This window comes from Motacilla alba, chromosome 1A (genome assembly GCF_015832195.1).
Source record: "Motacilla alba alba isolate MOTALB_02 chromosome 1A, Motacilla_alba_V1.0_pri, whole genome shotgun sequence".
Classification (NCBI taxonomy): Eukaryota; Metazoa; Chordata; class Aves; order Passeriformes; family Motacillidae; genus Motacilla; species Motacilla alba.
The window spans coordinates 67,920,838-67,945,309 of record NC_052031.1 but is presented as its reverse complement, the minus strand read 5'-3'; the positions used below and the strand labels follow the sequence as shown (position 1 = coordinate 67,945,309).

Sequence of the window (24,472 nt, the reverse complement as noted above, 5' to 3'; positions counted from 1 at the left end):
TCCCTGTAGGGTTTCGCCGAAAGGAATTCCGTGGCAAGCTTGCAATTGCCATCACAGCAAACTTCATCAATCGCAACACCACAGCTGAAGCCAAAGTAGAAGAGATCAGCGGTGTGGCCTTCATCTTCAACCAGAAATTCTTCCAGGATCTCCGGGATGCCACAGGTGTGCTGGCACTTGACAGATATCCAGTGAAATATAAACTATTTGTTTTTATAATTACAATTTTGCAGCTCAGGTTTGTGTGTTTAATCAAGAAACAAGCATTTTGTGCCAGGCAGTCAGTCAGTGCTGCCTCTGAAATAGGACTTCCCTATTTTATAGCTGTTGTGCTGTACAAGGCAGATGTGTGTCATTTTGATTCAGAAGTGGAGAATATATGGTTTTCAGGAAATCAAAGCCCTTAATGGGAAGAGGTCATGAATCCAGAGTTTTGCTTTTTGCATTGCACATCTGAATGCAAAACTTAGAGCGATGATAAATGGATTTTTTAAAAGAGATAGCTTTATGCAGGTGAAATGTGCTGTGGTTTTGTTGACAGTTCAGATTTTAAAGTCACCCAGAACATGGTAGAAAGTTGCTTGGCATTCTCTCTTTTTCTAACCATGCAGTTTCAATTTGCTTTCTTCTGGTAGAACTTCTTTTGCACATAACTCCTAACTTATTCCTTCATTACCATGTCTTTTGTTCTGTCACAAGGCATTGACTTGGAGAACATTGTCTACTACAAGGATGATACACACTACTTTGTCATGACTGCCAAAAAGCAGAGCTTGCTGGATAAAGGAGTGATACGGCATGTGGGTATTGACTTCTCCTGTATTCTCTGTAAGCTAAAATTGTGGTGACAATTTACTTTCGGTAAGGTGGAAGTAGGAAAATATGCTTTTCTACAGTTGTTATTTTAGAACGTGAATGTAATTGTGTTCTAAAAGGCAGTTAATGCCCTTCTGAAGTATTTTAAACCATCGGATGAGTGTTACAAAACCTGTCCTTTTCAAATTTGTCTCCTTTTGTAGATTTGGGAGTTTTGCTCATACTAAAATATGCTGAAGGAACATTTAATAGTTTAGTTGAGCTTCCCTTATTTTATGGGAATGAAAAATGCTCAGAAGTTTCTTAGCCCTTTCACAGTCAGCAATGCAAGCAGGACTGATTACTGTTTGCAATAAAAGATCTATAAATTTTTGTCACTGTCATATTTTCTGGAAAAATCTCCTTGCCCAGGATTTTGTCCTGGGAAGCTGAGAAGCCTCAGAGAAAAAGCAAAACAAATTCTTATCTCATTTGCTTCTCCTGTGTTGTGCTCACATGTGGAATGTGTTTGGAGAGAGTTTACCAACAGGTGGTTGTTTCATTGGTTTAATGTGAATTGTTTTGACTTATTTGCCAATCAGGGTCAAACTGTGTCGAGACTCTGGAAAGAGTCACAAGTTTTCATTATCTTTTTAGCCTTCTGTAAGTATCCTTTCTGTATTCTTTAATAAAGTTTAGTATAGCATTCTTTAGTATAATATAGTATCATAAAATAATAAATTATCCTTCTGAGAACATGGAGACAGATTCATCATTCCCTCCTGCCACAGGGCACCCCGCAAATACAATAGATTTTCTCCTGGAAGCATTAACACAGGAATGAAAGAAATTAGCAGGCAAATCCAAATGAGTGGATTTGTCAGAATTTTAATGCCAGCTACAATATATACCAATCTTAAAACAAATTTGTGGGTCTGACCACGGCACTTTACCTTTGCTGGTTTTGGCAGGACCATGCTGACACAGAGGTCTTGCTCTCCCGGGAGAACGTGGACCAGGAGGCTTTGCTCAACTACGCCAGGGAGGCAGCAGATTTCTCTACTAACCAGCAGCTGCCCTCGCTGGACTTTGCCATCAACCACTACGGGCAGCCCGACGTGGCCATGTTTGACTTCACGTGCATGTACGCCTCCGAGAACGCCGCCCTGGTGCGCGAGCAGAACGGCCACCAGCTCCTCGTGGCATTGGTCGGGGACAGCCTCCTGGAGGTTGGTGTTCAGCTCTGAATGAGCACAAACCCCTGCAGCCAGCACTGAGATACGTGCTGCCTGACAGAGAGGCACTCTAAGGAAAGCTGCTGTTTGTTAGAGGAGAAAGTGGGAGGTTGGAAGGAAGGGTGGGAGTGTTGGGAAAACAGAATTTTTACCACGGTAATGATCGCGCTTAAGAAAATGTTTGCAGAGTTTTTTCTGAAGTTCTGTCTGTTCCATCTGCTTCTTGTTGACTCTCTTCAGAACCCTCTGCAGGCCTGCTAGCAGTTAGCATTTTGTAGTTGGTTTAAAAAGTCCTGTCTTGAATAGAAGCTGTTAAGGCACCCCAGGCTATGAATTACTGTTGGGAATAGGAATAGAGGGACGTTGGCTTTGGGAGAGCTCATGAGCTGTTCACTGTACATCTGGTTTCCTCTAGCTCAGTGGGAGTGGAGCTTGAAGCTAATTACTGAGTTATAATTTCCCAGCAGATTACTGCCTGAATATGTACTTGATACTTCTTGAAGATTTTCCCTAAGTGATGCTTTTCCTTTCTCTGCTTTTTTTTTTTCCTTTGGTAACCTGTAATATCAGCCCTTTTGGCCAATGGGAACTGGAATAGCCAGGGGATTTTTGGCTGCGATGGACTCTGCTTGGATGGTACGAAGTTGGTCACTTGGAGCCAGTCCTTTGGAAGTCCTTGCAGAGAGGTAATGGAGAAAGTGAATACATTTACAGTTCTAATCCAATCCTCCAACATCTCATCATTCATGACAGTTTCTTTCAGTACAAATTTGTAGACAGAATGGGAGATGCAGACTCCCACTGTTTTTAGAGAATGCATGAGGGTATAATTCAGTTAAAGAAAAAAAATATCAAAGGAGTTGATAAACTGAAATATATGGAAGAGGAAGAAATGTTGCTATTCTTGGTCCTAGTTTTAAAAGATTAGATTAGGAATATTTTTTTTTTTGGGTGCTTATTGACATTGCATGGACAAAGTGAGCCTGACTGTCACCAGCCCTTCAATGGCAAACCAGATGAAGATGTAGGTGCCTTTAAAGTACCAGATACAAAAGTTCTTGCTGTCTCCTATTATCTTGTGAATACTTTTTATTATTTCCTTGTAAGGAAGCCGTGACCTGCTATCTTTCATATTGTCCTTGGTCACTTTGTTTCATGTGAGCCAAACACCATCTGGTCTCTTTTGAAGTATTGAGTTCTTGATGTGTTAATCAGCTTTGCCTGAGTGTGGTTTTGGTGACTCAAGGGCCTCTCTTGGAAATCAGAACTCAGGTAATTAGAAGATGGAGTGAGTAAAAGCAACAGTTTTTAGGTCCTATTTTAAACTTCAGCAACTGCAGCTTCTGACCATTAGGAACCATAGTAGAATTTCTAAAATTGCACAATGGCACAATTCATACTTAAAGTTCAATTTGTTTGAATTTAAAAAAACAGTGAGGAAAATAATGTTGCTGTTGAAGCCAGACTTCACCTTTCCATTAGCCACTTCAGACAGCAGTAAGATCTTCCCTGAGCTTTGTCTTCCACATATTGAACAGACTCAGTTCTCTTGGCCTCTCCTCACAGGACAAATGCTCCAGTCCCCTTGGTGGCCCTCTTCCTGAGCCCCTCCTGTATCTCAGTGTCTTTATCGTATCGGGCTGCCCCTTCAGTTTCACTTAATGTGTTGTTCTCTTCCCTCCTGTGGAACTCTGAAGTTGTATTAAAGTGCAGATTTTAATATGGTTATGCTGGCTGTTAGCTATGCAGTGTCTGAAGTGGTTAGATTTCTGATTTGAATGTTTATCTCTCCAGAGTTTACTTAGCCATAGTAGTAGTGATGCATCTCTTCAAAAAAAAAAAACAATAACAGAACAAACCTCAAACCAGCCAAAACAAACCAAAAACCCCAAACCACCACAAAGCCTAAACAAAACAGATGAACCAAAACAAAACCCCAAACTTTTTTTTTCTGTTATTTTCCCAAGGGAAAGCATTTATAGGCTGCTGCCTCAGACCACCCCAGAGAACGTGAGTAAGAACTTCAGCCATTACAGCATTGATCCTGCCACCAGATATCCCAATATCAACGTCAACTTCTTGAGGCCACAGCAGGTAAGTCACAAATGGTGCTCCTGAGTGCTTGCAATGTGCTGTGGCTTTCCTCAGGTGAAGCTCTGCCAGTGTTTTGAGAACAGAGGGTGATGTGTGTGTAACATGGAAGCAGTGAAAGGCAGTTGCATCAGTCAAGAGTAGACTTTTGTACTTGATCAAATTCCTTTTTAGGAATGTTTGATCTTGATAATTTTAACTGTGATATAATGATACAAGAAACCTATAAATTTGTGTTTTTTATGTGTGCATGTGCATTTTCTTTGTAATAATCCAGTCTAGCAGTCTGTCATTGCAATTTGGTGTCCACTGAGCAGCAGCAGTCAGCTGGACTGTTCAGCACTGATGAGCTGCTCCTTGCTGTTGTGAGGTTCTTGGGGTAGGATTTTTGCTGCCTACATGTACTTATCTTCCTTTTTATACCTTGGGATGTCTCCTTATTGTCTTGTGGTTATTTCTCTGTGTGTCTGGGGTGCATGGCATGTTGATCTCTTAAATGTTTTTGTGTGTCATTTTAGGTACGCCACTTGTATAATACAGGAGACTTGAAAGACATTCACCTGGAGATAGAGAACTTTGTGAACTCCAGGACACCAAAGCTGACTCGAAATGGTAGGCTTGGCTGCTGTCCTATGCCTTCTGGTATTCTGGAGCTGGATCAGTGCAGGAACTAGAGAGCAGCAGGGCTGTAGGATATTATTTAACCATTCTCTTCATGTAGAAAATGTATCCAGTAATTGTTTTGTCAACAGTCTGAGCTTATAATTTTTCAAGTTTCCATTAGCATGGGAATTTATTTTTGTTTGCCTAATTTCCCTTGCTTTATAATGTTGTTAGTTTTCTAAGCATATTTGTTTGTATAGGCAGTTCTTTTCACCTCCTTTATCTCTAACAATGCCCTTGCTTAAAGTGCAGAAGCCTGGCCTGAGTTCACTCTAACAGTAGACTCAGAACTCTTACAAATGTATCAGAATATATTGCTCGTGCAGTCTTGCGTGTTCCTGCTTTCCTTTTCTTTGTCTCATCTCTCAACTAAATGAAACCTCACTTTGCTTGCATTATTCTGAGAGCTAGATGCCTTGTGATAAGCATTTCAGGAGCTGTCTCCTTGTCTCTGCCCCGAGGGGTATGTCAGACTTTTTCCTTTGCACGCCTTGTCTTGGATGCCCAGATAGTGTTTTGGGATTCCCAGGGTGGCTCTTGGCTGCTGAAGAGCTGTGTAGTCTCTGCTCTTTGCCCTGCAGCCACGTCCCTTGAGGCTGCAATCTCATCAGATCTTCTGGTAAGACAAGGTCAGCATAGGTCAGTGCTTTTAAAGGAAAGTTTCCAAGGGAGAAGAAGTAGTTACAGAAGGACATTTGTCTGTTCTTCCACTAGAAATAGTATATCTGGGCTTTGGAGAGCATCGCTACTGTATGTCCTTTTGATCATATTTAACAAGCCTTTGCAACAGTTTTGTATTTCCTGGGGCTCTTTTACAATAGCTAGGGTGAAAAGTCTGGCAAGTTACAACTTAGATAATTACTTTTCAGTAAATTAAAAATACTTTCTTGGATTTAAAATAGATATTGATAGTATTTTTAAAAGAAAATAAGAATCCTGTACTCCATTACCCATTGTAGAAGGAGCTTGTTTTTTATATTATGGTTTTGCTTGTTGATTCATAGGGTTTTTGTTGTATTTAGAATTTGAACTGTTGTTAATTTCTATTTTGAAATGTGCTATTTTTTTTGCAGAGTCTGTAGCTCGTTCTAGTAAATTGCTCAGTTGGTGCCAGAGGCAGACTGATGGATATGCTGGTGTTAATGTGACAGATCTGACAATGTCATGGAAAAGTGGCTTAGCTTTGTGTGCCATTATCCACAGATACCGTCCAGACCTAATGTGAGTAACTGGCTGCTTCAAATAACCCGGAGGAGCAGGAAATTAGTGGTATTTGGAACTAATAATGTGGAGTTGGAGGCAGTGCATTTGTGACTTATGAAGAAATAGATTGAAATTAATTCAATTAAACTTGATAGAAACCAACATCCAGTGATTCACTAGCAGAGTGGAAGGTCATGATAGCTTGATGAATTTGAAAATAAATGTGTTGTCATTTTCCCTTCTGGATGATTTGGCAGAATTAAGCTTCAAATTGGTACTGACTGGAAAGCATTATTGACTGACAGATTTTATGTGTGAAGTGAGTAAGGAACACTTCACAGCTTCAGTTAAATCTTTTGTGAACAAGTCTCTGCATGGTCCTTTATAAATTTCCTGTTTAACAAAGCAGCTCTTTCTAAAGACTTTCAGGCTGCTCTTTCTAGAAGTAGTGACCCACAGCCTAAATAAAGAAGTTGTTACTGTTTGCACACTGACTTGGTGGTTGGGTGGATGGCAGAGGTGTCCTCTTCAGTGATATATTGGGTAAAACAGTGCCCGGATTCTGGAATGGGAAAACGCTGCCTGCAAAAAGTGATGATAGCAAAGGCTCTGGTACTTTAATCTGAAATGTCTCCAGCTTCCCAAAGAGACATCAGAAAAAGTAAATTCTAGAGCTGTACTTGAGGACAGTCCACTGTAAAACATACTGAAAAAACGTGGAGTTATTCCAGTCCATATGCACTGATTACTTCTGTATTGGTGTACTGGAGTTAACCTGAGCTACACTGTTTAATAGCTTTATAGCTTGTGGAGAGTTCAAAGAGCTTTTAAAGTTCTTCATGTAACTCTCTACAAGCTGTAGTTTTTATATAGTTATACAAGTTTTGGAAAAAGCCAGCAGGACAAAAATATGGTTTGGTCAAGAGAAAAGGGACAAAAAGTCAAGATTTAATTTAGTTCTAAACACATGGAAGATTTTATGTAAGGGACAACGTACAGTCTTTCAGCAAAGAAGGAAGTGGAGATGTATTTCAGAGGATAATGGTTTTTAAGAAGAAAAGTCTAGGTTTTTGGGAAGAGCAAACAAATTTTAAAAGCATGTATTTGAGCCAAAGTTTGCTGTAGTTAACTAGCATCAACTTTGCATGTTGATGGCAAATAAAATTAAGATTTCAAGTGAAAAAAGGATGATGGATGTCTGAATTCTTTCAGAAGACTGATTTCTGCTTGGTTCAGTGCAAGGCCTCTTTTTGCCCTTTGCAGAGACTTTGATTCCTTGGATGAGCACGATGTGGAGAAGAACAACCAACTGGCCTTTGACATCGCTGAGAAAGAGTTTGGGATCTCTCCCATTATGACTGGAAAGGAAATGGCATCTGTTGGAGAGCCAGATAAGCTGTCCATGGTGATGTACCTCACACAGTTCTATGAGATGTTCAAAGACACCATCCCCTCTAGTGGTAAGCAGTTTGGGGCACTTGTGTGGGATTTAAAGACTGCTGCAGGGTGAATGTGTGTGCTTCAGTTACCTTCATGCTGCTTCTGCATGAGCACATTGAGTGGTTACTCACTGTAGCTATACATTACAAAATGTTGACTTTTTATGGTGCTGAGAAAGACCATGTTAGCAGCAGCAGGAGCAAAATAAGGAGTTAATATAAAATAATGTCCTCAAAAGTTTTAAACTCACTTCAGCACTACTAGATAAATTTTCTGCTCTCTTACTATTGTTTGTTTTAGCTATTGTTCCTTGCTAGTAGTTGTTAAACAGGTAATTTCAAATCACCAGCTGAGTTTTATACATATTTACCATCTGTGAATGGTGAGACTAACTTCAGGCCACCAAGGAACAAAACATCTTTGATCAGAACTGAAGGATGTAATTACCTAACCCAAGTCAATATGGCCTGCCTTTAAATATTGATAATGTTGTTACAGCTCTTTATTACTGATGGTCTTAACTTGCATGTATCTCTCTGGTGAGGGGGAAAAATTAGGTTTAATAGCCTTTTAAAAGTATAGTATGTATCATGTATTATTTCTAAAACTCTGGACTCTTTTTAAGAATACTGATGTTCATGTTCTTTAAATGTAAAAGTAAATATAGTAGACACAGTGTCTGTTATGGGTGGTTATAAACCCTGAAAGAACTGCTTTGGGCACAGTGAAAAAGCAGAATAGCTGAGAAAGGTACTAATTCTAGACAATAGGAATTTTGTACAGAGAATTTTAGAAAAAACTACTATGTTAAAAAGAATCAGCGAGTCCTTCAGTTGTGTATTTAATAACAGCAGCACAGAAAAAAACTCCATGGCATTCCCTTGTTCTGCCTGTCGTCACTAACAGATAGCCTGGAGCTGAATGCAGAGGAAAAGGCTGCCCTGATTGCCAGTACCAAGTCTCCCATCTCCTTCCTCAGCAAACTGGGACAAAGCATCTCTCGGAAGCGCACTCCCAAGGTAACCAGGCACAGCCCTGGGAGCACTTGGATCTGGCAGCCTGCTGTCCAAGCATGGTGCTAAAAGTGCAGGTGTGAGTGTTTGTTAGTTTGCAGGAGACCGTGTGTTCACCAGCTCTTGGTATGGGACAATACATGACATTTATGACTGCAGAATTACATCTGGAGTATGTACTCTCAGTGGTGTATTTCAGTCTTAAAAGCTTAGCCTTGTGGTAGTATTTGGGCATGTATTTTCTCTTGGAACTTAGCTAGTTGCTCAGTTTTTAATGATTTGAAAGCATTGAAGAATTGTCCAGTTGAAGCTTACAATCCCCTAAGGAGTATCTAGGAAAAAAACCTCTTTTCTTAAACAAATAGAGAATGAGCAAAAGGGAATTAAATAAGCTTTGCAACTAAACTGATTAAAAGCACTGATGACATTTAGCCCAGAGAGGTATGAGAGTTATTTTTGTTTTCTTTCCCCTATTCCTTTTGTTTTCAGGACAAAAAAGAAAAGGAACTGGATGGTGCAGGAAAGAGGAGAAAAACCAGCCAATCTGAGGATGTAAGTATTGCAGTGAGAGATGTCAGGGAGCAAAATAAATGGTAGGTGCCTTTGTCCCCACTTCAGTTCTTCCATTTTTTTAGTATCCAGGCAGAGATTATACAGAATTTTAAAGATAAATTTAATTCTTCTTCAGAGGTTACACTTTCATGGTATCTTTAGTGCAAATATTTTACTAATGATTATGAAATCATACTACATAACAAATGAAATGTTGCAGTTCCCTGGTGTTCTGTTTTTATTGCAAATTACTATGGTTTGATGAGGACATCAACACTCAAAACTTCTTAGTAAAGTCATGTGGTGTTGTCAGAAGCTTGATGCATATTTCAACTTTACCCTTGGTTTGTGCAAAAAGCATGCATTTCCAGTATGCCCATAAGGCAGTCTTTCATATTCAGTGTTTGTAGCCAAATGGGTACAGGTGAAATAAAATTCAGTGCTTTGGGTTTGTTGTTTGAAGATGAGCCTTTGGTTTATGTCAAGGGCTTCACAGGGGTGTTTCAGCTGAGGTCTTTTTGGTAGCTATCAAATAAGATTGAAAAGATCAGTAAAGTTTAACAGAACATTTGATGACTTGCCAAAGGAAATTAAAATCTGAGCTTTCAAGTGAGGCTAAGAGATTTGTTATCTATAGTGTAAGAGACTTTTCACAGCAAAGAGGTGGAAAGGAAAAGGTGATCTGGTTGCATCTTGTTCAATTTTGATGTCACTGATTGTTAGGAGGACCTCCCACGAAGCTACAGAGAAGAAAGGCCCACACTGGTGAGTGCCCTGACAGAGAGGAGAATTGATGCTGCCATTGGGAATCAGAACAAAGTCAAGTCCATGGCAACCCAGCTGCTGGCCAAGTTTGAAGAGAATGCACCAGTGCCATCCTCAAACTTACGAAGACAGGTAGGAGATGGATAATAAACCCCTTTGTTTTGGAAATGTAGAGGCAAACTATGGATGATAGCATGCATTCCCCGAGACTGGGTGCTAGTGTTGCTTTTCTACTGCAAAGGCTCTACTAAATAAAAGTGAAGTTTACCCAAAGCTTAAATTTTACAAGTACAGAGTGAAGACCAGCAATTGAGTTTTTTATGACTACTATTGCTCTTTAAAAGCTTTCCAGGAATGTTCTGCTTATGCTCTTTAAGAACAACCATTTGATTTCTGATTTGAACATTTTCATATCAGGTTACATCTGTTTGTTCTTGTGAACTGTGATTAAGCTTTGTACGTGTGTGTATGTGCAGCAGATAAATGCCTGGGAGTTTCTTGGCAATCAGGGTGTTTGTGCCATTCCAAGTGAGGCTCGTTTGTTCTCCAGGATGGTATCTGAGCTGCTGCAACTGCAGCCTCATTGTCTTTGAAGTTAGATTGAGTCACTTCAAGCTGCTGCTGGCAGTGCAGTGTCAGCAGGATGAGGCTCAGTGTGGTTTAAGTGCCAGAGTCCTTGCTCTGCTGCATGAGTCCATCCCCACAGCTTGTGCCAAGCTCTGTGCTGCCGTGGCCACATTGTGAGTGGGACCTGACCTGGCTGCTGGAAAGCCAGGTCAAGTTTGTCTCTGCCACACTACATATCAGCATTTGTAGTGTAACATAACAATAAAATGTTTCTTCAGCTGCTGCACATTGGCTGGCATACTCAGCCAATGATTTGAAGAAACAATGAAATGAAAGGAAAGGTCCAAAAATATATGAAATTTCCCATTTTTGGATGGTTTTTTCCTTTTTATATTTTACTTGCTAAATGAATTCCCCCCTACCCTATATTTTTTTTTCTTAAATGTTTGTCTGTCTTATTCTGTATTCCATTCCTATGGATTTCTTTGAGTTTCCTTCACTATTTTATCTTTCCTCCTTGGTCCCACCTTCCCTACAACCTGCATGCAGCCACCTGTCCTGCCTTACCAAGAGCGTGTCCACAGCCAGCCATCCAGCAGACGAGAGCAGGGCCGGCTTGCTCCCATACCCCAGTGGAAACAGGTAAAGAAACTCATCCAATGCACTTCTCACCCAACACCACCTAGCACTGTTGTGGTTTTAAGCCAGTCCTTTTCCAGCACCTTGTCTGAGTCTGTTATTTTAAATAACTTCCAGTGAATAACGTCCACGTCTCCCTTCGGTGATAATGTATGGTTTAATGTTTCAAAAATTAATCAAATTTTCCCTGCCTTCTCATGCTAGTTTCAACTTACCAAGAGTTTCATGGATGTTGCAGCAGAAATTTTTGCTATAGAATTTCAAGATTCTTGTTTTAGAAATAAAGGAAACATGTAAGCAATTATGGAAACTCATGAGGTAAAGATGACTTAACTATGATATTAGAGCTCTTCCTTGACATAAACAGTAAAATTGGTTATCAATTGTGCTATTCCTATGTGAAATCTTAGGTGTTCTGTAGTTGCAGGAGACTTTCCTGTGGTTTCCCTTTCTTTATTGCACTTTCCTTGCCAGCTTCTTACACTTGTTGCTTTGCAGACTCCTGTTTTACTGTGAATTCAGTACATTTTAGGTTTTCTTCCACTGAATAGGGACCAACAGCAGAAAAATCAGCAGGTATCAAATTTTATTTTCTCTCCAACATTTTGGGCCATTGTCATTGCTGCTGTTTTTCTTTCAGTCATGTCCTTTCTAAAACTTAAGGCTTGTGATAGATGATCTTTTCAGGTATTTTATGATACCTACCTCACTGGCTTCATCTGCTTCCACTGTTTCCCTGTGCTGATGGCCTCCTCGTGTTTCTGAGAGTGCTCAGAGGTATTTTGCTGACAGCCATAATTTGGAGAAACACCTACTTCTCTCTGGCTGTAGTTTAATCAGAGCATACTTTGGAGTCAAGAGGAAGAAGATGACACTGCTTTGGAAATTCACTGTTCTTGATGAATATGGATTCCTGGTGATCTTTGTGTCTGAGGCTTTCAGCACAATTAATGCTGCATGTCATGACTGGTGCCCTGATCTAGAAGATTTCTCTTCAAGGAAGAAGACCTAAGCCCAGGGGAATTATTGTCAGGATGCTTGGGTTTCCTGACTCAGTGTTTGTTCTTCCACCTTTTGTCTCATCAAAATCTTCTTTGCAGGCTAATGAGCATTTTGAGATGGATTCACATCCTTCATGATTAAGACAAATTTTATTTCTCAAGAATACTTAAGGCAGAAAAAAACCAAACCTGAAGCAAAAAAACTGTACAATATTAAGTGAGTTGATGAGCACTGTTTATATTACCTCCTAGAAAAAGCAAAACTGGATTGCACTGGCTGTCTCTCTGTTCTAGCACTTGAAAAAGGCCACATTCCTGCACTCTTGAGATTTCTCTTTGAATCTGTTCCTGAAAGTTTATGAAGGCTTTATAATTAAGCCTTTATAGTGAAACACAAAAGTTCTCATTGTCATTCTTTTGTCATTGATAAAAAAAGGACAAATTTTATTGAGGATTTTTCTCCTCACCATGGAGCAATTTTTTGGGTCTTCTTTGTTCTTGTTTATACCTGCACTACACAACTCAAAAGAAATTTTAAAAAAGGAAGAAAAAATCCTTCTGCTCTTCCTTGATGTTGATAGCATCTCTGTATAGGAAGCAGTCTAAGGCATATCTTTGAACAATCTTTCTGCAACAGTTTTACTTTCAGAGGATTTAAATTTTTTTTTTCCACACTGGCAGTGATTGCCTTGCGTGGATGATTTCCCTCTCAGTGTTGCACATGGAGATGATCTTTCCTTGATTAGTTCTACTGCATCAACAGAAGATGGTTGATTCCTGGGTCCAGATGTCTTGCAGGATTTGCAGTGCTTTTGTAATGAGGAAGTATAAAACTGAGTCTCAAGGATGCAAAATCTGGATACAGAAGGATCAAAACCCCACAGACAGAGTCCCTGTTCCAAAGGTTCCTTACTGTGTTCTTTGGGAAGGGAAGAGTATGGATTACCTTTATTCAAAGGCCATGGATGTGCACAGAGCCGCTTATTCTTGACTGAACAGAGATCAGCTGAGGCCACTGAGCCAAGCAGCCAGCTTTGCCAAGCCTGGACAGAAAACCCCTGCTGCAGGAAGTTGTTGCTGGAGCAGTACCTCAGCTGGCTGCTGAGATTGCTGGTTCTGGTTGCTTTGGCAGGCAGAACCTGACAGCTGTGAGACTGCACCTATTGATAGTGCTGGACTGGCCTTCACTGGTGACATTGGTCACTCTGGCTTTGTAGCTCATCCCTGGGTGACAGACTGCAACAGAGAAGTGCTGCTGAATGCCAGGACCTGTCACTGAATCACAGAATGACCAGGTTGGAAGAGACCTTCAAGATCATTGAGTCCAAGCCTGCCCTGACACCTCAACTAAACCATGGCACCGAGTGCCACATCCAGGCTTTGTTAAACACACCCAGGGATGGTGACTGCTCCACATCCCTGGGCAGCCATTCCAGAACTGTATCACTGCACAAGCTGTAGAGGATTCCTGTTCCTTTTGACAAGCTCTTTAGGGATGATATATACTTGCTAGAAAGGGCTGTTCATGAAGCTTTTGAAAAGATTTCTCTTTTGGCACAGGTGTTGAAGTTCATGAGCAGAAACTTCTGCTACTGACTGAACATATCACATAGCAATTACCTTCTAGTGGAGAGTGCTTTGAAGAGGAGCAAAGCAGCTCCTAGGGAGGCAAAGAGCAGAGGGGGGTGTTACTGAGAGAAACCACAGGTTGCCTAATGTTGTTACTAGCTGGCAAAATGAAGCTGAGATCTTCTCTTTGAGAGAAGGGTGGTTATATGATTGACAGGTTTGGTTCTTCCTGTCTTTTGGAAACTGCATGGAAGAGGAAAGTATGTTGCAAAAGCATAAGAGTGGTTGCAAGGAAGAGTTGCACAGGAGGTGGTCTGGGTTGGACCCACAGTTCTGATGAGAAATTGGCATCTGCCTTGGGGTATTGCCTGCTGGTGTCTGTCAGATGGAGTTCCTTAGCTGTACTTGCTTACCAGTTTAAATCTAGAATCTTGCTTTACCCTTGCTTTAAGATATTAGGTGAGCAGTTTCCTTGAGCTTGTAAGGCAGGATACGTCTGTGTGTTGTAGAGGTGGCTTACTAAGAGAGAATTCCTAAAAAGAGTGAAATCCTGGCAGAATCTGCTCTGAAGCAGTTTTTACTTTCACCACAGTACTTTTAATGCTGTCTCTCTTGGAAAGGCAATACCTTCCAAAGAGCAAAGGGGTTAAAAACCTCACCAATCTGCTCCTCACAGCATTCTGTGTGGCTTGAATCCCTTGTGAATTGGATTATAAAGGTAAATTTATTGAGTTACACTTTGAGGATGTTGACCTGTGTTGTCAAAATTGGTTTTGTGCTCTTATGAGCACCACAGCAGCATCTAATGATGCACAAAGATATTATGAAGTGAATGTGCACAGTGGAAATATATTTTTTATATGATGGCAGTATCATCTTAAAAGGCTGGATTGTGTTTCATGGTGTGATGGTTAATCTCAAATGAATGCCTGCTGGTATAAGAACATCTTCCATCATGTGCTCTGTGCTCTCTGAGCTGTTTTGGCTGCTTTTGGGAAAGAGCATCCCATCCAGCATCATGAAGCCATTGAAAGCCATATGGTCTGTCCAGAAGAGGATCTGACTGGGCATGATGTGAGAGACAAGCCTTTTAAACTGAATTTTAAACTGGATTTCCATCTTGTAGCCTTCAGCAGTCTTTTATTGTTCCGTAGGTCTCCTGTCAGAAACGGCTTTTGCATGTCATACATAGGCTTAAATTATGTTTGGTGTGTACAAAGATACTTGTAAGATGGAGATCTCATGTCTTTTGGTGCACATCTTTTCTGCCTCTTATTATCTGCTTATTCTTTTGAGACCATTCCCTGAAGTGTGACAAGGGGCAGAAGTGCAAACTCTGCAGTGATTTTGCTGGAACTGTGTTTTTTAAAGATAAGTGATGACTGAGATGACCACAGGCAGCAAGAGCTGAAACCTCAACAGGAGAGAACTTAAAAACACCAATGACTTCTGCAAATACTGCTTTTTTACCTTAATTTTTTTTATTTAAATATGTTGATTATTTTCTACTTTCCTATAGTCATCCTTTTGTTTGTGTGCTCAGAAATACATTCTGCTGGAGGACTGATGTACTTTGTGCATTCATCTGATATTATATTCTGAGATTTTCCTTGGAAAAATAAGCCAGTCTGTGAAAATTTTGACATTTGAAATGCAAACTTGGCCGTGGACAGATGAAAATCCATGAGCAGCTCTCTGGTTGAGAAAGTTGCCATGCTTTCAGTTAGAAATAAGTGACTTAATAGCTAAGCCTTTTGAAACATATAAATGTTCCTCATCCACTGCAGTGCAAAGTCATATGCTTCAGTTTAAGCTGCTTTTAGCATCTGTTTGAGATAGAGGAGTGTATTATTTATCAAACTGTTTTGCTGAAAAGGAAGAGAGCACCCAAACAGATGTTAGTGCCAGCTCATCTGCAAGGGCAGTACACTGTAATATCTCCATACCACGTGCAGTTTTTTAGACTTATCTAACACTGGCTTTGGGTACACAGCATTTTGTTTTTTCCCAGTGCAACCATTTCCAGATATGCTCTGGTGAGAACTCAAAAGGAAAGGAAAAATCAGGCGGAAGGCTCATTAATAAACAAGAAATGGTGGAGAGAAGACTCTGCATAACAAGGAGTACAGCACTAGAAGGGCATGTTCTCTGGTGTGTTAAACTGAGGACATGTATGTGCATTGTGTAATATGCAGACTATTAAACACAGCTCCCTTTTATCTGTAAACCAGCTGGATTTCTGTTCTAATAGAATGTAGTACATTTTAGTTTGCCTGAGATGGTGTAATGTCTGTAAGTTAGGAAGGATCTGGAGCTGGGAGCAGAACACTGAGACTTGAATTGTATTAATAATGAGCTGCAAGCATGAGTAATTAGGTCAACAGGATGGATAATTTAAAGCATTTAAAGGCACAGCAATAAGTAATTTTTCATGAAGAAAAGTGAGCAGTCCAGTTGTGCTATGGAGAGTTCCAAGGTTTGCCTTTAACTGATTGTAAGACCTTGACTCAAAAGCTGTCAGTTTAATTGCTGATTGATACAAATCTGTGCTCACTGACTGTCAAATGTGATTGTGTGGCTCTGGGGAAAACCTCGAGTCTCTCAGCTTCAGATGCACTGTGGCTTTAGCTGGTTTGAGAGAGGTCTGAGCTTAGGATCATGGTCTCAGTTCATGCATTCTGGCCTGTCTCACCAAACCACTGGTAATGTTACCTCTTTTCTACCATTATTATGATTTTTTTTTTCTTTTTCTGTTTTAAAAAAAGATGAGGCATAAGGAACGTTCTCGGACCTGCCCCAAAAAAGTGATCATGCTCTCTTCTTCCACTCCATCCTCCTCTCCATCGTATCCCAGACAGCAGGTGATTCCCTCTGCATGCTCTGTCCCTTTCTCTTCATTGCTGCTTGTACAAGTGACTAGCTCAGTTACCAAACAGCTTAATTACAAATACACTTCCAGTTTTCTTTCTTTCAGGTGCTGATAGGGGTTTCTCAACCTCTTAGGTTAGGAAGATAGGGCAGCATTAACTCCCTGGAAGCATGAAGGGTCTCCACTGGAGACTGAGATTTGCCTGTAGGGAGATTTTTTTATCACAGTACCCTTTCTCAGTTTTGAGATGCAGCACAGTAGAAATTAAATGTTTGGAGTAATGCAGGGAAAGAAAATTAAACTTTGTTCCATCTCCACTCTCCATTTAAATAGATGTGACTGAAAATTTACTCTTGTATCCATTAAACTTCTTTAGGATTGCTTATCTGAAGTTTTTGAGTGTTGTAGTGGCCTTCACATGTCCACTGTGGTCCTTCTGTTTCTCCCACAGCAGGCTCTTGTCTCAGAGCTGTTCTGAGCACACTGTATAAATGTGTGTCCAGATGTTTGTGCACATGTGTTTGTTGTCCCAGTTAAATATTACCTGAAATCATCCTAATATTTCTGTCTTCTTGTATATTGTCATTGTGCTTCTTGGAGTTGTATCCTTTAAAATTATTTGTTTCATTTTCCTATTTTCAAATCCACTTCTTGATCAGTCCCGAGCTAGAGGTCCTGAAAAGGCAGTTGCAGTCCCATAGAGCTGTCATGACATCACATAAGGATTGTACAAATTAATTTCCCCAGAGGTGAAGCTGAGCTCTTGAGCCCATAAACTGTGAAGGAGCATAACCTTTTAGCAGAGTAGACAAGTTTTATTCTTTGGCAGAAAGTTTGACTTGCCTTATAGCTGATTTCTCAAATTTTAATTACATGTTGCAGCTTATCTGGTCTAATTATTGTCAGCCTCCAGGACACACATTCTTTGCTGCCTCTGTGGTGTGTGCATCTGCAAGATAGATCAGCTCTGCCTACTGATCCCATTTGAAACTGTCCTAACAATAAAGGGGTTGGTTTTCTGCCATGCTGTGAACAGCAGCCTTTCCAAGAACGATACAGGAGAGAACATCTGGGTAGAATGGGTGAGGAAAGCCCTTTTCATGAGCAAAACCTGCATTTACACTGCAGTGTCATATTATCAGTTGATGTGATAGCTAGCTGCCTGCCTCGTGTCAAAATCCTCTGGAAATTTTGTGGGATACATTTTATGAAAGAAGAAAAGTTTTCCCCAGTCTTACAGATGGAGAAACTAAGGCAGTTAAATGCTGAGTTTTACCTTCTAATCTATAGTGTGGGATTCATTTTCCATGTAGAGGAATTTGTTTTCACTCACTAAGGATCTTGTGGCTCTATATTTTCCTTCTGTCACCTCTCCAAGTGTTTGTTTGTCCTGTGTCTTTTTGGTTGCCTAGTTCAGTCATGGAAGGCCAGCTACTGCCAAGTGTATTTTGACCATTTTCTATGTTGTGTTTTATGGAAGTCTTCCTTTAACTCAGGAATTTTTTCCCTCTGTCCTACAGAACTGATGTTAGAGTAATCTGCTTTTGGAGGCATTCTTTTTCCTTAGGAATGATTTTTTTTTCCCCTAAAATTGTCTTGGCCCAGGTCTCATAGCAAGTCAGATGGATCTGTATCCATGTTACACTGATGTCTTTTAAAACCTTAAATTCTGCTCTTCTACTGCATTTATTCTGCCACTTCTTTTAAACTCTCCATGTCCTCCCTCTGAACTAACATCACAGTATGAGTTATACTGTCTTACCATCTTTATTGCACTAATTTCATTACATTGTGGTATTATGTTTTTGTTTATAGACCTAATATGAATATATACTTTTAAAAAAATTCTCTACAGGAGCCAACTTGTTACTGGCAGGTTTAGAATATTCTTAATGAACTTCTGCTCTTGTTGTGGCTTCTTTTCTGCCTGCATCATAAGAAAAATCAGATAAAGTGTGTTCTGATTAGGAAGTTGGTCTGTGATTGTTTTTAAGCTCATCATTTGTTGCCTGCAGAGATTCAGGGAACCTGGTGCTGGCTATCCCGGGGAGCTGAGGCCCAGACAGGAAAGGGTAAAAAAGCATGAACAAATGGCATGGGTGCTGATGACACAAAGCTGTGGTGGATGTGTGCAATACAGAGCTCAAATACAGGGGGTGGTGAAGCACACTTATCCTAACGCTGCTGTTAACACGCTGCAACTGCTGAGAGTCAGTCAGGAGCAATCCTTCCTGTGTGACACCCACATGAATGCATAACAAGCCTTCAGCAGCAGTGGGCTATATGCTTTTGTTTTGCCCTAGGTCGAGCACTTGAGCTCTTCTCATTCTTCTTTGTCTCTTACACCTCTTTAGGGAAGTATGCTGTGGCTGTAGCAGAGCAAGAAGAGTTATGTGTTGTGCTAATTGATGCGAACGTGGTTGCATTGTGTTCACCGCTTGCTTTCTGGATGGTTAAACAACTGGCATTCCATCTTGCCTCCTACAGGCCAAAGTAAAAGGAAAAATGATGAGGCATTATTTAGTATAGAGACTTTGAAGCCTTCTTAACAATGAAATATTCAACAGTCTGTCTGAATGGCTCAGTATTATACAGAAGCATGGGAAAATAAAAGATAGGCACTCAAAAGGACCGGTTGATTTGAATTCATATTGACAAATTAATTGACATTCCAGTACAGGCTTTGAATGAATTAAGTCATAAATGGGAGCCAGCAATAAAACTGTTGCAACTTCCAGAATGTGTTCTAACAAAAGCCTCTTGTGGGCTGAATGTTTTCTGACAGGCAGTAGAAAATGAATACACGTGTCTGCAATGGCACAGAAGCCCACAGCTTCATAACAGGCCCCAGTTTTGGTGAAAATGATCTAGGACGAAGGAGTAGGTGGAACAGAAAGCAGCTTGAAAGTAGAGAGTATTATTAATGCATCTGAATGGGGAAAGTGTTTCCTGTAAACTGGGTGTGAACCCAATTTTCTGTTCTGCATTAGAGGACAATTAGTAATACAGAGCAGCACGTGGCATTCTGGACAGATCAAACCTCAGATTTCTTGATGCACACGTTTGTAGTTCCTGTCCATTTACTTTTGTACTCCACAAACAAATTAGCTAAAGGCTGTGTGGCACTGCAGTGATAGTCCTGACTTATGTAACAGGCCACCTGCCAGGTCTTTTTCATGTCACCAAGTGCATCACACAACAGTTTAGGAACAATGAAATGAAAGACCAGAATAGCAGAGGTGTCAAATATTGTGCTTGGGGTGTATTGACGACGAAGTGCAATAAGAACAAGTAGGACAGTGAAGTTGCATAAGTAAAACTGGCAGCTTCTGTGAGTGTTTGATTTTGCTGTTCTTTGCTTTATTTAGACAGGCTCATTAAACATGCTCTCTTTGGCATGTGCAGTATTATTTACTTTGCATATACCACCATCTTTAAGAAAATAATTCATTCTTTATGACAACTGAAATACATTACCCTAAAATATGTTTCTGTACACAAAATCTAAGACACAAATAGGTACAGGCTGAGATATTTAGAGGAAATACTTGAGAATGCAGAACTGTGGGGAAATAAACTGACAAGGCCCTTTGTGCATGATAAAGCCACATTTTCAAATTATTTTTTGATGGTAATGCCAGAGAGAAAGGCCATGTGCTTGTTTGATTTTGGCTGCAGCAGTCCTAGGAAGAGTTGTGAATAACAATTAATGGAACAATTTTTTTCTTGCCCCTGAGGGTCAAAATGCAGCACCTCATTAGAAAAGTACATACTGGGGGGAAAAAAGCCCCGTTTTCACATGAGAGCTTTTGTTACTGTTCTGCATGTGAATGTCATACCTTTGGCTGGCATTTTGGTGTCCCTTCCTTTTTGTGCTGGTTTGTTTACATCCTGCCTCCCTCCTCGTCTCGCAGAGATCTCCTCGTTTATTTTCTCATGACCAAGTGCCCATGAGTGTTGAGCAAAGGGCATGTCAGCTGGCTGCCCTCCTGGAGTCCAGACGTGCACTGAGGCATCAGGTGACTACAGCCCTGCCTATCTGCTGTCCTGGAGCAGTGTGGGATTCTGGGTACAGGTGAAATCTTGGGGCAGAGAGAGGAAAAAAAATCACCAAAATATCATGGCCACTGCTCTATAGTCACGTGGTTAAAACAACTGTCAAGACTATTTTTGTCTTTATTTGACTTGCCTTTTCTTAGCTGTCTCCTTGTTTGGTGAGTGACCCTTTCTGTTCCTCAAAACAGAATATAAACAATGAAGTAAAAAGCAGCCACTAAACTTCAGAATAAATGCTGAAGACCTGCTGGGCTCTGGATCAAGTCATCTCACAGTGGTCCTTTAGCAGTCAGTCACTCGCAAATTTTACTTGCTTCTGGAAGCAAGAATATTCACATTTTCCAAGCTTAATCCCTGGCTCTGTAGTACTACTCGTGTGTCCATCCTTCCTGTGCAGTTGTTTCCAATGGTAGAGCTGGCAGTTTGTGCAGATTGTCTTTGATTGCACTGTACACTTTTGTTTTGTTTCGTTTTTGTGCCTAATTTTCTCTCCCGTCTGTTGTCTTTGGGCTATGGGAGCATGCCCGTTTGAACTGTGGTTTCTTTGGTTGCTCTCTGTTTTCAGTTATCTTCAGCAGTGCTTGGCAAACTGCAGAGTGCTTTTTTGGAAAGCAACATCTACAGAAGTGATTTTTTCCATAATTTAACTGTTTTGAGTTAACCATCCCAGATCAAACTGTCTTCTTGAGCTGGAGCATAAACACTCCCAGAACTTTTGCTGGTGGGCAGAATTATTGCAAGCCCTACTAAAAAGAATTTTGTGACATCTAGGTCACTTCACATTGCTGGGTTTTTTTGGGATGCCATCTTTTTCTGATGGCTAAAATCACAGAAGCTGTTCCCCAAGAAGGAACAGCAAACCTTTGGCTAGATTTGAGATTTTAGCTGTGAAGGCCTGAATAAGAAGACTACTTTAAATGAGGTGGCACCTCTTTGTTAATGGGTGCCATGCCTTAATATCTCAAGCAAGGTCCACAATGCTTGTGTGCATTTCCTTATTCAGTTAAAATGATGACACAGAAATGAAGATCTAGACCAAAATACTTTGCTCCTACCTTTCGTAGTGCTCTCTGGCAATTTTGAGCATGGAGATGCAAAGATAGAAATTATTTTTGAAATCGTCTAATTTCTGTATTGTGAAGAATTGAAAAGGAGAAGAGACTGAGAACACAAAGTAGAGGAAAGCATAAAGTGGGTAGGGCAGAGGAGAAAAAGGAAACAGATGTTGGAACATTGCAAGCAGTAATGGATTATGATGTGGGATTTAAGAGAAGAAAACAAGAAAAATACTGAGAGAGAAGGCTTAGCAAAGTAAGGACATTTTCTGAGAAGTAACTTGATTAAATGTTGATGTACAGAAAATTTTTATATGAACAATTATATTTCCATAAATTGGGGAAATTGTGTAACCTAAGCTCTTTTGCATTTTGCTCCATAAATTTAATCTTGAGGTTAGTCTATTCCAAGTGGCTAGAAGTAGCTATTTTCATGGGTCATGCAGTTACATGACATTTAGTTTTCCTTTTTATAACAAAAACCGTAATTTATTTTACAAAGAAAGCCAGTTATTTGTAATGTGCATATTTTTTTCTTTTCAGACTATAATTTTTAGGAATGCAGAGTTTCTTCCAGTGCTGTTTGTCTGATGCTTTCAACTTTTTTTCCTACTTACATGAAATATTTCTTGGGAGATGGGCATAATCATCTGTAGAGATAATGACAAGGACATATTAGAAGACCAAATGTTGGGTTCTCCTGTGAGGAACCAGTTTCAGAAGGATGCAGGTTCTCAGTCTGTGATTTATTGTTTGCCATTTGATAATCAAGATCAGCAGATTATTTTATATTATGTTCTTTATTTTGTTCAGTGTTTTTAATCTGTTTACAGTAAACTTTAGGTTGGAAATTTGCTGTTAATTACTGGAAATTCATACAACCTAACTTCTTTCTCTTCTGTCCCCCAGGAGAGCAGACTTTTGGTTTATATAGTTAAAATGTAGAAGAGGTCTCACATGGCCTGAAAGATGATCTTATTGCCTTGGGCCAGTAATAGAGGACAATGGGAGATCCAGAAGGAGCAGAGGAAATTGATTTGGGGTCTTTGCCAGTGGCTTGCTTGGTTGGGTTACAGGAGGTTGGACATCTGTGGAAGTAGGTAACTGCTTCCAAATGGTCCTAAATAATGTAAAACCTAATAAAGAGCAAATTTAGAACCGTTCTGCCTCTCTAGGGAGAAAGTAAAGATACCCTGGGTATTTTTCTCAAAGTTTTCCTGTAAGTGTCCTTAAAAATTGTTCTTGATGGTGGCCAGAAAAGCCTGGGCTGGGTTTTTTATTTTCTCTTCTCATCTCTCTTAGAAGAGCACGTGTATGATTGTGTTGATGTTTATTTTATGTTTTAGCCCGAGACGGAGCCGTCTCGCCGATTCTTTGTTGACCAGTGGGAGCTCTCCCTTAGCCTCCGCTCTTCCAACCGCCCTTCCTCACCCTCCTCCGACTCCCTGCGACAGGTAGCCCTCACCTGAGCACTCCAGGTGCACTCAGCTGCCTTTGCTTGCCAAGGACACCCCACAGGACACAGCCAGGCTGGCCCTGCTTCACCTGCAGAGCCTCTGTGCTTATCTGTGCACAAAGGAGAAGCCAGAGGCAGCCTGTGCCCGGCACAGCTCGGGTGTTGCCAGCCATAAAGCAGTTTGAAACTAAATGTTTTTAACATTTGGTGTCTGTGAGAAGTTTGTGGTGCATCTCTCACTCAAACCAGGGGTTTTGAGCACTGATAGTCCTTCTGGCTTTGCAGTGAAGCTTTCTGGTTTTGCTTGCTGCTTTTGTTGAAGTTTTGGGCTAAACAACAGAATGTGTTTGTGCATATGTGGTTAATGGACAGCGTGAAATTAAAAATGCTTTGGCTTTTTGAAAGATCACTGAGAATTTGAACTCTAGTTACAGTTGTCCTACATAAACAGCAGGAACTTGGCTGAAGTTGCTGGAGCAGGTTCTTTGCCTCCTTTTGAAAATGTTGCAGAATGTTGTATATCTTGCAGACCATGGAAAGCAAGATAAAATGCTTCACTTAATACCCATAATTAGGCCAAATGTGATATGTAGGCAAAAGGAAAACAAATCAGAAAGACACAAGCCAAAATTAAAAATTCAGCAAGTGAATTTTTCACACTAAATAGTCCAAGGTACTGTGAGTTAATATTAACATATTCATTTTTTTAGCATGGAACTTCTTATGTGCTGGTAGAAATTTAAATATCCTGAAGGATCTGCAGTTGAAAGTTTCAAATCAAAACTTGATCAGGGGAAACCTGGTTCAGTTAAAAGGAAGTTTTTGCCCTGGAAATGCTTGATCTCTCTTCCAAGAAAACTCAAAAAGCCTCAAAAGCTCTGATCATTCAGAGGAAACTGAAAACTCTTGGTCAAATTATTATGATTGCCAGTTAAAAATCAATGCTGAAGAAAATTTTAGAAGTGAGCACCATTTTAAATGTAATGTTTGACAAGATGTATGTCATTGAAAAGCAACTCTATACATGTGTATGTGGAACTTGGAAGCACATGGAACCTGGGAGACTCAAAGACAAATCATTTGTTATTTCTTGCACGTAAATACTCCAAGTATTCTACCTCTTGGAATGGAATCAGTAGACAGGTATAAATTCTTTCTGGGTAGAAATAAACCCTCCCCTCATTACTGCAGTGACAGAGAGCTTAAGGAGGAATTAGGACTGTAGTGACAGCAGCAGTAATCTCTGGCTGAGCACTCCATTTTCATAATCTTTTCCCCAAAGAAGTACCCATTCTGTGCTGAATTTCAGTTTCTCTGATGCTTCCTGCTGTTCTCATGTCTGAACTTGTGAAGGTTTTAAGCATTCCTGAAAGGCTAGTAACCACACAGATAAAATTAGTTATTAGTTGAGGGAAATAACTACTGTGCTTCAAGCAAGTTTTGCTATAAGTAAAGGGGGTTTTAAGATACAACTTTCCTTTTGTTATCCTTGGCATTTCACAC

General features: G+C 40.3%; 1 protein-coding gene across 30 annotated transcripts in view; it reads left to right on the top strand.

The window, feature by feature from the left end:
• Nucleotides 1–24,472, top strand: part of MICAL3 (microtubule associated monooxygenase, calponin and LIM domain containing 3) — a 175,955-nt gene that overhangs the window by 76,968 nt on the left and 74,515 nt on the right. For 18 of the 30 annotated variants that reach the window (XM_038154664.1, XM_038154671.1, XM_038154665.1 and 15 more), the window contains exons 6-21: nucleotides 10–165; nucleotides 700–800; nucleotides 1,767–2,024; nucleotides 2,601–2,716; nucleotides 3,998–4,124; nucleotides 4,640–4,733; nucleotides 5,858–6,005; nucleotides 7,251–7,447; nucleotides 8,334–8,446; nucleotides 8,930–8,992; nucleotides 9,716–9,889; nucleotides 10,874–10,966; nucleotides 16,299–16,394; nucleotides 18,418–18,474; nucleotides 20,317–20,421; nucleotides 22,860–22,967. In XM_038154664.1, the coding sequence (XP_038010592.1) occupies nucleotides 10–165; nucleotides 700–800; nucleotides 1,767–2,024; nucleotides 2,601–2,716; nucleotides 3,998–4,124; nucleotides 4,640–4,733; nucleotides 5,858–6,005; nucleotides 7,251–7,447; nucleotides 8,334–8,446; nucleotides 8,930–8,992; nucleotides 9,716–9,889; nucleotides 10,874–10,966; nucleotides 16,299–16,394; nucleotides 18,418–18,474; nucleotides 20,317–20,421; nucleotides 22,860–22,967 (2,006 nt within the window). The remainder of the gene's footprint in view (nucleotides 1–9; nucleotides 166–699; nucleotides 801–1,766; nucleotides 2,025–2,600; nucleotides 2,717–3,997; nucleotides 4,125–4,639; nucleotides 4,734–5,857; nucleotides 6,006–7,250; nucleotides 7,448–8,333; nucleotides 8,447–8,929; nucleotides 8,993–9,715; nucleotides 9,890–10,873; nucleotides 10,967–16,298; nucleotides 16,395–18,417; nucleotides 18,475–20,316; nucleotides 20,422–22,859; nucleotides 22,968–24,472) is intronic. The other 12 variants (XM_038154681.1, XM_038154684.1, XM_038154687.1 and 9 more) reach the window with 8 other exon arrangements.